This window comes from Solanum tuberosum, unplaced genomic scaffold (assembly GCF_000226075.1).
Source record: "Solanum tuberosum cultivar DM 1-3 516 R44 unplaced genomic scaffold, SolTub_3.0 scf00777, whole genome shotgun sequence".
Lineage (NCBI taxonomy): Eukaryota > Viridiplantae > Streptophyta > Magnoliopsida > Solanales > Solanaceae > Solanum > Solanum tuberosum.
In genome coordinates, this window is record NW_006239688.1 from 47,073 (window position 1) to 64,293 (window position 17,221).

At 35.4% G+C, this 17,221-nt stretch overlaps 3 protein-coding genes across 4 annotated transcripts in view; 2 read left to right on the plus strand and 1 right to left on the minus strand.

Annotated features, from left to right (window-relative positions):
• The window catches only part of LOC102605407 (uncharacterized), a 42,841-nt gene extending 38,256 nt beyond the window's left edge, over positions 1-4,585 (plus strand). Inside the window, exons 21-26 of one of the 2 annotated variants that reach the window (XM_015305404.1) lie at positions 113-234; positions 315-1,044; positions 2,044-2,242; positions 2,459-2,641; positions 2,836-3,174; positions 3,328-4,585. In XM_015305404.1, the coding sequence (XP_015160890.1) occupies positions 113-234; positions 315-1,044; positions 2,044-2,106 (915 nt within the window). In that variant the 3' untranslated portion in view covers positions 2,107-2,242; positions 2,459-2,641; positions 2,836-3,174; positions 3,328-4,585. Of the gene's footprint in view, positions 1-112; positions 235-314; positions 1,045-1,987; positions 2,243-2,458; positions 2,642-2,835; positions 3,175-3,327 lie in introns of those variants that run through there. The other variant, XM_015305405.1, reaches the window with a different exon arrangement.
• A 1,262-nt stretch (positions 4,586-5,847) lies between these two features.
• On the minus strand, positions 5,848-13,397 carry LOC102605747 (S-adenosylmethionine carrier 1, chloroplastic/mitochondrial-like). Its single transcript, XM_006367351.2, has 13 exons — positions 13,318-13,397; positions 13,113-13,199; positions 11,698-11,805; positions 10,550-10,632; positions 10,075-10,151; positions 9,770-9,860; positions 9,046-9,099; positions 8,817-8,912; positions 8,580-8,669; positions 8,096-8,147; positions 7,163-7,224; positions 6,927-7,007; positions 5,848-6,313 (listed from the first exon to the last, which is right to left on the minus strand). Exons 1-13 carry the CDS (start codon positions 13,376-13,378, stop codon positions 6,191-6,193), a joined length of 1,065 nt encoding a protein of 354 aa, XP_006367413.2. The 5' UTR covers positions 13,379-13,397; the 3' UTR covers positions 5,848-6,190.
• Positions 13,398-14,949: 1,552 nt separating this feature from the next.
• LOC102578426 (glucan endo-1,3-beta-glucosidase 8-like) lies at positions 14,950-16,722 on the plus strand. The gene is made up of 2 exons (XM_006367352.1): positions 14,950-15,299; positions 15,885-16,722. The coding sequence occupies exons 1-2, from the start codon at positions 14,965-14,967 to the stop codon at positions 16,720-16,722; spliced, it is 1,173 nt and encodes a 390-aa protein (XP_006367414.1). The 5' UTR covers positions 14,950-14,964.
• Positions 16,723-17,221: the final 499 nt, after the last annotated feature.

The window sequence follows — 17,221 nt, forward strand, 5'->3', positions numbered from 1 at the left end:
GGGGGGTGGGGGGGGGGGGGGGGGTGTTTGTCTGGATGCTTTTTCACCTGATGATTGCTATTGAGACTTATTTAATTTCCTTATCCGGGTGCGGTGAACCTTTAATCTGTAGGTGGGATTATTTTTCCTTAAGCATGCAGAGGCAGCGGAGAAAGATCTCCCAGCCAGAGAGCTTCATGAACTGTTGTTGCTTTCTCTACAATGGTTGAGTGGAATGATTACTCAATGCAGCCCGTAAGTGTTTTACTGAGCTCCCCCATTTGACATATTCATTTGTAATACCTCTTGATATGACTCTTGGATAAATGTATCAGAGTTTGTCCTTTGCATCTTTTGAGAGAAATTGAAACTAGAGCATGGCTATTGGCTGTTGAATCAGAAACTCAAGTGAAAAGCGAGGGAGAGTTTACCCTTTCTAGTCGTGAACCTGCAAGTGGCAAGGGGCCTAACATTATTGACCGAACTGCAAGCATTATTACTAAAATGGATAACCACATTAATTCAGTGAGAAACAAATCTGGAGAGAGGAATGATACAAGAGAAAGTAACCAATCACATCTCAAGACCACTCAGATGTCAGATTCTAGCTCAGGTACCATTTTGGGCAGCGCAAAAGTTAAAAGGAGAGCCAAAGGCTTTGTGCCCTCAAGAAAGTCTTTAGCTGATCCAGTGGACAGAAGTAATGAGCCTGAAACTGGCTCCATTAATTTTAATGTGAAGGAGGATTCACAGGTACCTGATGAAAACCTTAAAATAGAAGCAACTTTCTCAAAGTGGGAGGAAAGAGTTGGACCTGCAGAGCTAGAACGGGCTGTCCTTTCTCTTCTGGAATTTGGACAAATTGCGGCGTCCCGACAGCTTCAACATAAATTATCTCCAGGTTGCATACTATCTGAATTTAAACTTGTTGATGCTTCCCTAAAGCTTGCTGCAATTGCCACCCCAAACAACAAAGCATCGATATTGGTGCTTGATGGTGAACTTCGTTCTGTTATGCAGTCATACGATCTTTTCCCTAATCAACACGTGATTGATCCTCTCCAGGTAATCATTTGGTTTTATCTCCTCTTTTTTCTTTTGTTCCAGGTCATTTAGGTTGACAAAAATATATATTTGACTATCCTTCATATCACTCTTTCCCCAATCATTTCTGCATTGACAATTCGAAACACTATACAACACTTAGGCATTTATTTTCCTGGTTTAGCTTTCCAACCAATTGCTCTGAGGCTCCAGGGCTGGAGATGCATTCAGTTTAACACGAAAACTGGAAGGCTTGGTAGTGGGAGCGTAAGGAGGTGGGTGGAAGGAGAAGGGGGGGGGGGGGAGGAGGATATAGGAATATTATATGGTCATCTCATGTCAAACTGGCTTATCTACGTGTTGGTAACATTCAAAGTTCATACAAGTCAAAATCATCCAAAACCCATAAGTTGGTCACCCTAACTTGTGTATTTTTAGCTAATAAGCACTTTTAGTTTGACCAAGATTTTTACTATGTTATCCTTAATATTTTTTTGTAGTTATCAAAATGCCTTTTCCCAAAACAAAACCTTTAACATCCTTTCTGTTTCATATCCTCATTTGTCTTTTTTCTTTCAAAGATACTTTTAAATCTATAATGTTTTGTAAAAATATTAAGGATATTTTGGTCATTTTATCAAAAGAAGAGCTTATCAACACTTCTTTACCGAACACATCAAGTGCTTATTATTAGTTTCAGCACTGTAAACCAAATACCTAACTGCATGTTTTAAAAATAATTTCAGCACTTAAAGTGCTTATCAACATGTAATGTTTAATTTGACATTCTTTCAACTAGTGCTTCACCAACATAAAAATGGGCTAGACTTGGGTTATGTTGTTATTCATGATCAGACTTCTACTTTGACACTTTGATTTACCTTTCATCATTTGAAATTTCAGTTGTCCTTGATTCTTTGCAACACGAGAAAGAAAAGAAAATTAATATCTAGTTTCACTTCAGGTACTGGAAAGTTTTGCATTACTCCTAACTGAAGGTAGGGGACGTGGCCTTTGCAGGTGAATAATATCAGTTGTGAAGGCAGCAAACGTTTTGGGTCTTTCATTTTCAGAAGCATTTGAGAAGCCTCCCATTGAACTCTTACAATTGCTTTCTCTAAAAGCGCAAGACTCTTTTGAAGAAGCAAAGCTCTTAGTTCAATCACATTGTATGCCTGCAGCTAGTATTGCTCAAATTCTTGCGGAATCATTTTTGAAGGTACATTTTATTTTGTCCTTGATTCCCCCAGGAGCATGTGGATAGACTCAAAATAAAATCCCTGAATATTATGGTGGCATCAAATTTGAGTGTTTGTAGAAATTTGCTAAGTTACATCAGGGCTTGTCCAGTAACGAAGCTATTGTCTATATGAAAAGTATGCGGTTCAGGTTGTTTATGATGTTCTCTGTATTTACAAATGTTATCTCATCGCAGGGTTTGCTAGCAGCACATCGTGGAGGTTACATGGAATCTCAAAAAGAGGAGGGACCTGCTCCTTTATTGTGGAGATTTTCTGATTTCTTGAAGTGGGCTGAGCTTTGCCCCTCTGAACCAGAAATTGGCCATGCTTTACTGCGTTTAGTTGCCACTTGTCAAGGAATACCACATGCCTGTGAAGTAAGTGTATCCTCGTTTAGATGATCTCCCATTTGTCAGCATCATGAATGCCCTGTTCTGTAAACCATGGACTTACTAAGTTAGTGTTTGAATGTCAACAGAAAGTTGGTAATGTGGGAGCTATTTGCTCTTTGGTTTTTAGTATTACAGCCTAATTGAAGTCACATCCTCTCTCTGCAAAAATTGTTCTTCAGGTTGAGCTTCTCATTTTGTCACACCATTTCTACAAGTCCTCGGCATGCCTCGATGGAGTTGATGTTCTTGTAGATCTTTCATTCAAAAAGGTGGAGGCATATGTATCTGAGGGTGATTTTCCATGTTTAGCTCGCTTGGTAACTGGAGTGGGGAACTTCCATGCACTTAATTTTATTCTTGGTATCCTTATTGAAAATGGTCAGCTCGATCTTCTTCTTCAGAAGTTTTCAGCTGCTGTTGATGCCAACGATGCTGACGAGGAAGTAAGAGGATTCAGAATGGCTGTTCTCACATTACTCAAGCAATTTAATCCCAATGATCTCGATGCATTTGCCATGGTTTGTACTTGTGCAATTTCATGTTAATAGATGTTTTATCCTCCCCCTTGATACAATTTGATTTTTCTACCAAAAAATGTTATCATTTCCTCAAAGCAGAAAAAATGCACCTTTTTGAGAGTAAATAACATGCACCTCTTTATTTCCCCTTAGGTTTATAGCCGCTTTGATATGAAAAATGAGACTGCTTCTCTTTTGGAGTCACGAGCACACCAATCTTGTAAGGAGTGGTCCCTCCGTTCTGACAAGGATCAGACTGATGAGCTCTTGGCTTCCATGGGGTACTTCATTGAAGCTGCTGAAGTTTACTCTTCAATTGATGCTGGGAGCAAAACACGCCAAAGTTGTGCTCAGGCATTACTTCTCTATCTTCAGATTCGGATGCCAGACTTGCACTTCATCTATCTCTCTGAAACTAATGCACGGAGGGCCTTGGTCGAACAAACCCGTTTCCAAGAAGCACTAATTGTTGCTGAAGCTTATGGTCTTAACCAGCCAGGTGAATGGGCTCCAGTACTTTGGAATCAAATGCTAAGACCAGAGCTCATTGAACGGTTTATGGCTGAGTTTGTTTCTGTGCTCCCCCTTCAACCCTCAATGCTTCTTGAACTTGCTAGATTTTACAGGGCTGAAGTGGCTGCAAGGGGGGATCAGTCACAATTTTCTATGTGGTTGACCGGGGGAGGGCTCCCAGCTGATTGGGCGAAATATCTCGGGAGATCATTCAGATGTTTGTTGAGAAGGACTAGGGACTTGAGGTTGCGATACCAACTGGCTACCATCGCAACAGGATTTACCGATGTGATTAATGCGTGCAATAAAGCATTCGATAAAGTCCCTGACAGTGCTGGGCCTCTTGTCTTGAGGAAAGGTCATGGAGGAGGTTACCTTCCACTGATGTAATAAGAGACTCAACATGAGGCCTCTTACAATCGGTATTCAGTTTTGAGTTTTTGTCCACCAAATTTAGCTTTTGTAGGAAGCAGCCTGAATTCTTGAAGACACAAGAGGTGATTAGGTGTGATGAGTTGATGATCTGCAAATTTTGGCATCATTTTATTTGTTCATTTGCCCAACTTACTTTTCCAACTGAGCTGAAGCCTGGTAAAACTAAGTGAAGTGTTGTTGTTTAAAAGAGAAATGTACATTAGAGGAGATGTTCAATGTTGTACAATATTCTTTTGTTGATAAGCAATTTAAGTACGTGGATGGGAGTTGTTTATTTTTGTGAGTTGCCTGAGGTGATCCAACTTATTATCTTCTCAGAAATCTTAGTAGCTAGTTGTCTTTATTTCATGATGTGACCATTTACATTTAGGGGTCATTTGATAGAGTGTATTAGAAGAAAGGATAATGCATGTATAAGGTGTTAAATATTACGTTGAAGCTATAAAGCTTTTGTTAAAGGTAATTTGTCGTAGCTAAACAAGATGTGATTCAACGAAGAAGAGAAAATAATTTCGATAATATATCTGATTTACATTTTTATGTGAAGTTGTCTATCTTCTTCTTCTTCTTAATTGTTATTTCTTATCAGTTCAGTTGTTATGTCCAATTAGTGTTTGTATCAGAAAAGAAGAAGTATTATTCATCTGTTTAGGGCTACTCTTCTCAATTCTCATAGTGTTTGTTCTATCCCTCCCAAACATAGTTTTCTATCACAGAGATGATGCTCCTTTAGGAGCCAAATGGGGTGGTGCGGGTTGAGATTAACCTGTAAAAAAATTTATCCGCCCTGCCCAGCATAACAATTTTTTCATTTTCAATCTGTCCCGCATGTACCCATATCGCATAATTTTTATAATATTTTATTTTTTTAGTTAAGTTTGATACTAAAAATAAATTCATTTTTTCATTAAATTGTATTGATTTAATAGATAATGACTTAAAAAAAATATTTTTTTGAGATCAATTGGGTAACATGTGAGAAATTGATTATTTTTTATTGAACCATTTTCATTTACTATCTCGCATATTTTAGTAACTTTAAAAAAATTATATTAATAAATAATACTCTCACTCTTATACCACATAAAAAGTTAAAAATAAGTTTGAATCCACATAAAATCACATATACCTGCAACTTGACCTTTTCCCCCTATTTTTGGGCATTTTTTCCACAATCAATTTTGAAGTTGAAGATCCATCCTTCTTCGACTAAATTTGTAGATGAAAAAACTAAAAGTAAAAAAAAAGAAAAGAGATACCTGATGAAGTGAAAAAAAAAATTGGATGAAAAAGAAGATAAAGAAGAACTATCCCTTCAATAACTTGTAATTGATAAATCAGAAAGAAAATAGATTTGAAGTTCAAGAATAAAGTGATTGAGATAATTGGTGATATCGTGGAGTGATTTTAGACGTGAAAAAAGGGGGGAAATCTTGGGATGATAGTTTATGTATCCGAAAGAGGGATTTTTGTAATTTTCTGAAATGATAGGGAATAATAGAAAATAGGATAAAAAGGATGTGTAGCCTAAACTACGAATCTAAGGAGGTTCAAAAAGAAGGTAGGCATCATTTGTTCTTTTTGATTTGAAGACATGGTTAACATCAAAAAGTTTATCTGCAGGTTGATTTGCCTCTTGTAAAGATACATAATTTAAGGTTAAAACTTAGAAGAGAAAGCACAATTATAAATTCTAGAGCTACCACAACTTGTCTAACCCAATAATTCAAAAGCAAAGAGCAGAAAAAGAGGGAGTTCAGCTCACTGAAGAAAAGGAAGTAGAAATAAATGATATGCATGAGCATGAGAATAAACATATTGTTGAAGAAATAGATGAACTCTTCCATCATCCAAAATTCCCTTGGCCACAACAGGGCCTTTATCACCAGAGATGCTACTTCTCTTTGTTATTTGTACATTAATTCCAAGGACAGCTGATCTCTTTATAACTCTATGGATACTTACTTTCTAGCATAGTCGACTTTTCTGCAAATGGCGGTAATACTGAATAGTAACTAGATTCAATTTTAACCATACCATGCAGCTAGTCACAAGAAAACCATAGAAACTAATCCTTCTTTGAGGTTGCATTATCAGGACGATTTTGTGCAAGGTATCGCTTTGTTCTCTCAAGAACACCAAAGAATATTGATCCTCCAATGCCTATCCAAAGCACTCTTGGCCCGATACCCTATAATGAAATTTAATTCCAAACAAACAGAGGTAAACAAGCATGTATCAGACTGACTGATAAGTTTCAGATTCAAATGGTACACCTACATATTTATTGCAAGTCAGAAAAAACAAAAGAAGAAAGAAACTCAGTAGATGTGGGAGAAACGTGGAAATATTCCTTGTTGCAAGTCCTTAGCAGCTTCTATTTGATGCAATATTTAGGATGACACATCTATGTTAGGAGAAGATAGACAAAGTACATGATATTTACTTATATGCACAGAAGATGAGGAAAATGTGTGGTATCAGTTTATGACTATATTAGGGTCCCATCAAAATCGGGCCTGGTTATGCAGCATGGAGTTATAAACAATTAGTGATTAGGGAAGTAAAGGACCAGAATTCAGCGTAATTTTGGGGCATGGCTCTCTTTTAATATTTGCACCCGTCATAATCCCAGGATACCAAAATGGTGAAAGGTGGGATGGGGATGCTAAGCTCTTTCATCATCCATTTGATTTTCCATAAAAGAGAAATAGACAAACCAAGAAAAGAGAGTCTCCAGGATAAAAGAACTCAGGTTTGGGTCCTAGTACTGCAGTCTAAAAGGAATTGTGGGATCCATTTACCTTTAGAAGTGCTGGAGGCCCTTCTTCTGCAACAATAGTCTTCACACAATCAACAATGCCTTTGTATTGATTGGCAGAACCCTGCAGAGGAACAAGACTAGAATTCATTACCTAAATTAAATGAAAAGGTAGTCTTGCCATTTATGTAAGTGTCATTTTGTAATAGCCATACATGCATTGGATGAAGAGACTAGGAGACACAGAGAATTTGAGTACCATGTGAAGCAAGCAAGTACCTGAGTCATTAATCTCGTCTTAATGACATCAAGAGGAGTAGTTATAGCTCCAGTTAGAGCACCTGCAAGAAGTAACGGTAGCCATTGATAGCTTTAGAGAAGGGGTTCATTATGTACATGCAGACGCAGGAAAATCATATATTTACTGCAGCAACATGAAAAGTTATAAATCTAGACAGGCTAAACAAACAGAATTTCAGTAATTTGCGTTTCCCACACAGCAATTACTTTTAGTCATATAATCATGTCAATCGTCGCTCAACATTGCGTATTCATTCACTGAAATGGCAATTCAACAGTCTTTTCTTCATAACTCAAAGAACACTTTGATGCATAACTTTTAATAGGTACCATTTGTGTCCCAAATCCCCCCGTAGCAAAAAAAAATCAGTAATGAATAAATTTCATTGATGTGTTCCAGCGCTGGTAGGGTAATTTATAACTGACAGCTCTTTTGAGGAGATTCCAGATTGGCCCAAAGGATTTCCATATTGATGGATCACTCTACAACTCTTCAAGAGTCTGATTAAAGAACCCTGCAGTTCAGTTTTCTACTTCTTAAAATCCATAGGTTCTGAATCTAGAGAAATTCAAACAAGAATAGATGGCAAATGCTTGTTTTGTTCTTGAAGTTAGGACATGCTTTATCATTTCCCACTCCAATTTATTAATCCAAAGGAGGAAGACAAAATTGTAGAGGTCATTATGTGATTTGAGTCAGTACTGGGCAATTAGTTGGTTTAAACACCCTCTTAATTGTGCAATGTACAACTTATCTTTACTTGAGCCTACATTTCTTGATACTTCAAGCTTAAATGAAAGAGCAAGTGACACCCTCTAGTCAGCAGCTGAATTATTAAAATAAAAAAACAGCATGCCTTATCAAGGACTACCAATGGATGGACATGTAATAGGACTATGAAGGTGGTTTACCAGCAAAAGCACCGATAACTGCATTCTCTGGATCATTCAATTCCCTTTTTGCCTGGTAAGAGGTACATAAGGCAGCTCTGATATCAATCTTAGTATTCAAGACTAGTGCCATACCTTTTTCAATCAAACAGTAAAGCATCTGATCATCTCCATCCATGATGGAAGTGGAAAAGCAAATAAGCAAATTTAACGTCCTCATGTTTGTTAGTTCAAACACTATTCCATGAACTTTTGATGCTACTGAAGTGAGAAGTCAAGCATGCAAGGAGGAAAGACAAGAAGAAACGAGCTCAGAGAATTTCTGTTCAAGTATGAATATACCAGTTTATGCAAAAACCTTTTCTTATTTTCTTTAGCTGTACATCAAAATTTAGACTACATGCGAATGATGTTCTATCACACATAATTATTCAACAGAGAAATGGGTAAGTTTCATATAATATTGAAAAGTTGCTCTCAACATCTTGGAAAGAAGGATACTTACAGCCAGCTTATAACCTATCCGCAGCTGCTCATAGATACAGAACTGGATGGCGTCAAATGGTAAATCTCGAAGTAGAAATGGCCCATATCCCTACAAAATCCCCATATTATGATAAAATAAACCAATGTTATATCTATCATGTGAAAGTTGCACCCAGCTATCATTTGCAGAAAACTGAATCAGTAATACCCAAAAATTGTAATGAACTAGATATGTGACATTAAAGAACAAGCATACCGCATAAAGACCTTTAAAACCTTCTTTTGAGACTATTAAGCGAACAGCATCAGGAGCCGAAGCAAATTGCCTAGTTTGCATTCGCTGCTTAATGACCTGTAGTGTCAAGAAACCAAATGCAATCAATAGATTAACAAAGGGAATATCCTAAACAGGCAAAATCAAGAATGATAACAAAAGGAGAATCATGATATTCAGGAAACTGAAAATCTCAAAAAAAATCATTCACCTCAGTTGGAACACGAACGAAGGAAGCAGCAATGCCTCCTAAAGCACCAGCAGTCTGAATGAAATTTGGCAGTTCTTTTTATGAAACATAAATCACAATTGAATGAGTAATATGCATGCTTCAGAATTCAGACGTCAGATACTGAGATACAAAAGCAACTTTCATTTGTGAACATTTATATTTGAAATACCACAAGAATGTGTAGGCATAACTTGAAGAATAGTGACCTGTGAAAACCAACTTTATGAAGATTCCAGATAGAGTTAAATGCATGTATAATTTACAGGAATAAATAATATTCATGAGGTGATACGAAATCATGTTCAGTAACCAGGATTTAGTGTGTGCTTGACAGACTGCAAGATTTATGTCATGTTTCTTCGCTTATTTCATTGCATATACATTTCCACTAGCTAATTACCTTAGTTTCGTAATGTATCATATCATCTAGTACACTGACAGTTGTGTTCCTTTTAGTCCTCAAATTCTTCTCCATGTGGTAACTTTTTCTTTTTTCGTGGGGAATAATGACTATGGAAACAGTATATTCCATCAAACACCCACTAGAAAGTTCTAAAAATGATTTTTAGTCACATAAGTTCTATTAATGAATTGGTGTATGTCGTATGTCACATCACAAACTAGAAAACAAGACCAGCTTGATTCAAAATAACTAGAAAACAGGATCAAATGCTGTCATGACAATGGGAGGAGAAATTCTCACAAGATGGGCCACAGCACTAAGATTTTCAGGAAACATCTTCAATAGCTTCTGCTTTGCCGGTTCATAAACACCAACAAAAATAGCAGAAGCCCTGCACGAGAGAACAGGATCAATAGAAATTGCTATTAAATACCCTTAGGTAAGAAACCGTACAAGAAAATAGGGTTGTTCACCTCAGTAAATGAAAGCTAGTTATGGTTGCAAAAGAGAATTTCAATTGCATCGGTTGACAAAAGTGCAGGTGTCATGGAGACTGTTATACATAGTTCTATACTATTAAATAGTACTTTGTTACTACAACTTACGGTAGGACTCCAGCAAGATTTCCAAGAAGCCCAGAATACAACCCTTTCAAGGCTATTTGTCCTCCACCACGAGCTACCTGCACAGGGAAGCAATGCACTGATGATTCGAATATTCAGGGGGAAACAACAGACTGAAAATAATGTAATTAAAATGAAAAGAGGCCTGGCGCTCTGCATTCAACTATTTTAATGGCAGTAAACCTGAATATAACTACTCAGCTGTATGCAAATGGAATGTCAACTGGACTACGCAATAAAATGTAGTTATGAATACTTCAAAAGTTCTACTCTATCTAAATTATCTATCTACCCTTTCCTCATCTCTTTGTTCCAGTCTGTCAACATAAGGAGCTAATAGCCTCAAGAATCCTTAAAGAGCCTATTGTGAATTGTGAAGCTACTAAAGATACCAATTCAACATGGTAGAATCACTCATATAATTGATATAGACTTCGGTTATAAACAATTAACTTGCCTGCAGCCGTGTCTTTATTGTATCAATGGGATATAAAGCTGTTTCAACAACAACACCGGCGGTCCCTCCTGCTATCACACCCTCTGCACAAATTAACCACAATTAGAAAAGCCAAACCTCGAAACAAAAGATTCTTGTCCTATGATAGTTTTGATAACTGAAATATTTTCTTTTAGCAGTTGGGGAACTCTATGTTATTAATATCTGTAGCCCAACTAGTATGAAATAATTATGATGCATCATATACTTCTTTTTTTAGATAAAGATGATGCATCATATACCACCTTCTTTCTATGACCGAGAAATCTAATCCTTAGGAGCAACCACACTCTTCAAAACTAGGGGATAATAGGCCTTCCCCTCTACCCTTCTCCACTAAAATACCAACCTTAGTTTGCATGGCAAGGGATTGAACCTGTGACCTAAGTCAAGTCCCTCAACCTTTGCCACCTGAACTAAGTGAGCATGATGCATCATATACCTATCCAGCTTTGTATGATGTACTCTGTCCCACTACTAGCTTAGTACTGAGCCTTTACTACTAATGAACCTTGTCAAAAAGAAATTATGATGCCATCATAAGCTTTTAAGCACGAAGTTGCTCCAGAGAAAAAACCATTCTACCATTTGACAGGCTTATCACTTGAATTCTCAGCTGACACTCAAGAACATTTTATACTAGTGACTCAATAACATTTTCTAAAATAAGGTAAATGATTTTATTAATGTTGGAAGAATCCCCGGTATACCAGCTCTATAACAAAAAAGTAGTCAAAATGACTTTTTGACAAAAGACTATACTATTCAAATATCTGTGTGGTGTGGCTGTTCAATTCCTACCTACAAATGTTGAAGTACTTTTGTAAATGAAATCAAAATAACAAATGAAAGGGGAAGTTGGGAAACCAGATTGATGTAGAGAGTTCCTATCTGTCAACTGCAGAGTGTAGAGAGAAAGAAATGATCTTCTTATTTGTCTTTCCTAATTCCTTCTTTTCCCTCTTTTTGGGAGGATGTGTTTTGTTAGAGGTGGAGGTTGGTTGTGGGCAAGCCGAAAAATAAAGAGAGCGACAACTTCAGGATATATGACGACTTGACAAGAATGCTCCAATATCATCATTTAATTACTATTATTTCAGCAGACATACCAAATAGTATCCGTAGAAAATCAAATGGTTTCTCTTCTTCATTGTTGATTGATGCAAAGAACTTTTTTGGTACCATCTGAAGGTTATCCATTTTTCTGCCAGATGCATCTGCAAAATCAAACCACATCCTCAAGAAAGAACCGGAAACTACAAGACGAAGAATCAATATGAATCTACATCCTAATATGGGGCAATGCATGGTTATTCTTTAATCCTTCATCGAGAAACCTAGAGCTTATTCTTAAGTATAATTTGCCAAAGAGACAAGAACATTTTAATAATGGAAATGGTGACAAATGAAACCATCACTGCTACCTCTCTATTTCATGCTTGCTTTGTGACCATTAGTATTCAAGACATCAGCTCAAGAGTAGTTAGTTAGTTAATCTCATTAAACAATTAAAGTTGAGTGTATTCAGAATTGATATAAAGAAACTTTTGTCTTTCTAAAAGGAGCACCATTCAATCTATTGAGCATAAATGATTGAGCCATTAAGCTAGACCTATCATTACACTAAACAGTTTTGCTTGATTAATTGTATTTTCTGAAGGAAAAAGCTTTCCTTAATGTAACTAACAGAAATATTTCACTACTATCACTAGTAAGTGTCGTCTGTTCAAAACCAACAAGTAGCAGTACATATTAGCAATCAGATATGTAATTTAAAGTACATGCACTTAATTTAACAACATTACGACAAGACTGTCAAATTAAAATATCAAGAAATATTAGTACGAAAAACACTGACTCCAATAAATACTAAATCCAGTAATTGAGTTGGTTTAGTGACCTAATTTGGATCTTGAAATCCCAATGTTCAACAACTAGAATCCCCTTAAAAATTATAATTACTTTATTCATCATTCTTAGCCACAAAGGGGACCAGTGGAACCCTACACTCCCATATATTCATGCACAAGCAGAATCACTAATATCAGCTACCCTTGCAATTTCCGGATATGATTATAGCTGCACCTACCTTTAGTTTCAATCAAAACTTAAACCAAATATATCATACATTAACCCAACAATTAATTGGAATTCATTATCCCTCCCACGGTCTTTCAGAAACAGCCTCTCTACCTTCAAGAAGTAGTGGTAAGGTATGCATACACTCTACCCTCCCCGAACCCCACTTGTGGTATTCCACTGGGTATGTTGTTGTTATCCCTCCAACCCATCCACCCACCAAAAAAAACACCTAAATTAGCATTTCTACACTGTAAAATGTCAGTTTAAGACAAATTAAGCCCAAAAATCTTCCCTTTATATTAGTCCAAACTCCAAACAATTAGGCTCTTCCATAACAGTACACTCAAATCATTACTTCCTTATACAACAACCCAAAGAAAATGGTGAAAAATCAGAAAAAGTAAAACGATAGCAAAACTTACAATGTTCACTTGTAAATTACCTGTAGCAGAAGAGGAGGCTGCAAAAGAATTCTTTGTATCTAAAGCTAATGCAAAAGGCCCCATTTTGAACCTTAAAATTCTCTTTTCTTCACCCAATACCAAAAAAACGACAGAAATTTGAGACCTTTTATGATATCATTTGCAAATAAAAATGAGAACTTCAAAAGCTACTCAAAAATATTAGTGGGGTTGGGGGAAAATTACCAGTTCTTGGGAAGTTGGAGTTGGAGCCTCTCTTGTTTGCTTCTGGTTCTTGAAAAGCCATTGCTATCTTATATTGTACGTGTCACAGCTGAGCAAAGTACAACTGTTTAAACAGGTGGGTACTAAAACAAATGCATGTGTTGTTTTTTCACTAAAAAAAATAATGATATAATTTATGGTTAATATAAGAAAATTTAACCATAATTTTAATTATGTTTTGTTAATATATATAAAAAGAAAAAGAGGAATTAATTTATGGGAAGAATTAAAAATATTTGGAATGTAAAGGAGAGTGGTGTAAAGCGCACGGCATAATGTGTCTTACAAGGTCGTTGTGTCAGTGCAACTTCCTCTTTTTGTCGGATGACACTGTTATAGGCGAATGGGGTAAGGCGCATGGGTCTCCTATGCCTTTATTGTTTTTGGTGTCTTTTATGAATTGTATGTTCTTTTGAAATTTCATTTAAAAGCTGATATTTAGTTTTTCTTTACTTTCACGCATCTAAGGAGTGTATATACTTTTGCCACGTCAATATTTAGGACGAGGTGAAGGTTATTATTTATCAAAATATGGTCATTAATTTTAATTAATAATACAATTTATAAAATAAAAAAAGTAGGTTAATGTCGATCATGTTCATTTTCTTTTAGCTAAACCTCCAAGGCGATGATTGATTACAAGAATAGATATTGCTCAAAGGAGTAGACTTTTTCCATAGAAATTCTAAGGGAAGAAGATGAAAGACTAGTGTATTTTGTTTTATTTTTGGAATTCTTCGATGTCTCCCTTCCTCCAAGAAGTTTTTTTATAGGTCAAAAAGCCATATTGTCATTTCAACATGAAAAGACTAAACATTTGTCACTAAAAGGTTATATAGTAGCATATATATACTTTCTGACACTTCGTTTGAGACTGATTGTGACAAATTAGAACAAGACTTGAGACTGATTATTAATTTTTTCGAAATTTATTATAAGGATATTGTCCATATGACCTCCTCAAAGTAAAGGTCTTGTAGGCTGCCCAAACTAAGAGCAACCTAAAAGGGCATGTATTGCATAGATTATTTTATTTTTTTGAAAAAAATGATATTAGGATTTTAAATAAGTAAAACAAATTGATAAAAATTGACAATTTAAGGACAAAATAGACATTCAGAAAGTTAATTAGAATAAGGGGAGAAGAATGTCGTCTATTATTCAAAGTTAAAGGTAGAGTTTGATTCACCCAACTATATAATTATAATAAACTATTACTTTAATTTACTATATTACAATTTTTTTTTAAATCACATAATCATTATATATATCATTACCTTGACTTGATGACATAAAAACAAATTATATATATCGTCAACACACATAAAAGTTAAATTAGTATAACAAACAACAGCATAAACTCCTCCCTTCCATAATTTGAAAACTTGTAGGAAAACCAAAGAAAAAAGAAAACAAATAATTAGTGTTTGTCCGTTTTCTTCTCTCCTTAACATTAGCTCATACATTCATATTTTGAAATAAAATTGTCTCATGCTTAATTCATTCACATTTCTCCTTAAAAAAATCACCATATTTTTTAAGAACATATATTATCGTATTGAATATAATCAAGGTATATAGAAGGTAGCTAGTGGATTAGCACTAGCAATGGCTCATATTAAGTTGTTGTTGATATGGGCATGTTGCTTAGCGCTATCGACTAGTTTTGCATATGGTCTTGGTGTTAATTGGGGTACACAAGCTGCACAAACATTGCCCCCTTCAACAATTGTTCAAATGCTTAAAGATAACAAGATTGATAAAGTTAAATTATTTGATTCTGATCATTGGACTGTTAAGTACTTTGCTGGTACTGGAATTGAAGTCATGCTTGGAATACCAAATAATCAATTGGCAAAATTTGCTGATGATTATGATTTTGCTAAGGAATGGGTGAAAAATAATGTTAGTACACATTTGTATAATGGAGGTGTTGATATCAAGTAAGTACCACCATGCATTTTCCTATCTCTTTATTCTTAGATTTGAGAAAAAACGTAGGACGTGTGTGTATTTAATTTTGTATAGGTTTAAGTGTCTATATATGCACATCCAAAATTAGAGGGTATAGATGCCAGCTGAAATCATGTTAAGTGGTATATTTATGTATTATGCCAATATTTGGTATAATATATAAACGTGCTCTTTAACTTGACTTACAACAGACAATTATATCCTCTAACTTTGGGTGTGTACAAGAAGACACTTAAAAAATTGTATAAAATTGAACAAATAGGCATATTCTGCTTACGTAATATCCTACATGACAATTTTGTGTTCTATGTGGCGTACTACGTGTATTATGCCACGTAAGACATGTGTGTCTAATGGTTCAATTTTGTATAAGTTTAAGTGTCTATTTGTGCACACTCAAAGTTGGAGGGCAGTTGAAGTCAAGTTAAAGAATATATTTATGTATTATGTTTTCATGATTTTCTAAAGCGATAACTATTTTGGATAAGTTAAAGGGTATATTTATGTATTTAGCTACGTCACAAATTTTGATTATTTCTTTTTTTTTCTTGAAGGTTTGTGGCAGTTGGAAATGAACCATTTTTGAAATCATACAATGGTTCATTTTTGAAATCAACATTTCCAGCTTTACAAAATGTACAAAAAGCCCTAAATTCAGCTGGCCTTGGTGACAAAATCAAAGCTACAATCCCACAAAACGCCGACGTTTACGAATCCGGTAATTCGGGTCCATCACAAGGAGATTTCCGATCGGACATAAGGGACCTAATGCAAAAAATTTGTAGTTTCTTTAAAGACAACACCGCACCTTTCCTCGTAAATATTTATCCTTTCTTAAGTCTCCACGAAAACAAACATTTCCCAATAGAATTCGCATTTTTTGATGGTCAAACAAAGGCCGTACGTGACAATGGAATATCATACACTAATATGTTCGATGCGAATTTGGATACATTAGTTGTATCGTTGAAAAAAGCTAGTTGTTCAGGTGTGAAAATAATTGTTGGTGAAATTGGTTGGCCAACAGATGGAGATTTATATGGAAATGTTACATTAGCCAAAAGATTTTATAGTGGATTTTTTAAGAAAATGGCTACAAAAAAAGGGACACCATTATACCCTGGATTTATTGAATATTATTTATTTAGTTTAACAGATGAAAATGAAAAAAGTATTTTACCAGGAAGTTTTGAACGTCATTGGGGTATTTTTAGGTATGATGGAAAACCTAAATTTCCAATGGATATTACAGGACAAGGACATGAGGCAATGCCTATTGGTGCAAAAAATGTTAAGTATTTGGAGAACAAATGGTGTGTTTTGAACAAATATGCTGAAGATATAGGTAAAATTTTCAACTTAATCTACTACTCTCTATTTATTTATTTTTGAAAACTTTAAGTTTTTTATGATTTAGATAATTAGTAGGTGGTGAATGACTGGGGCGAGTTAAACTTGGGTGGATCTGAATAGGTCGAATTAATAAAGAGTCATAATCCGATGTGTTCAGAATTTGCTTAGGTTAAGATGTTGTAATTGGATCAAATAACTTGTCATAATAACTCAAGTGGTATGAAACTTACATAGTTATGATTAATCTAGAGTTGTACGGGAAAAACTCTATCAACAACAATTTCATTCCTAGGGATAGAACTCGAGATCTCTAAATAATGATGGAGGAGTACTTAATCACCACTCCACCACAACTAGGTTTGGATGCAATGCTTAACATTCTTGGGAATGGAACTCGAGATCTCTGAATAATGATGAAGGAGTACTTACCACTCCATCACAACCTAAATAATCAATTAATTTTGCTACTTCAACATATATAGATCGATCAATCTGAATTAATTTGTTTGTGACTGAGACGTTGTTATTGTTACGGACA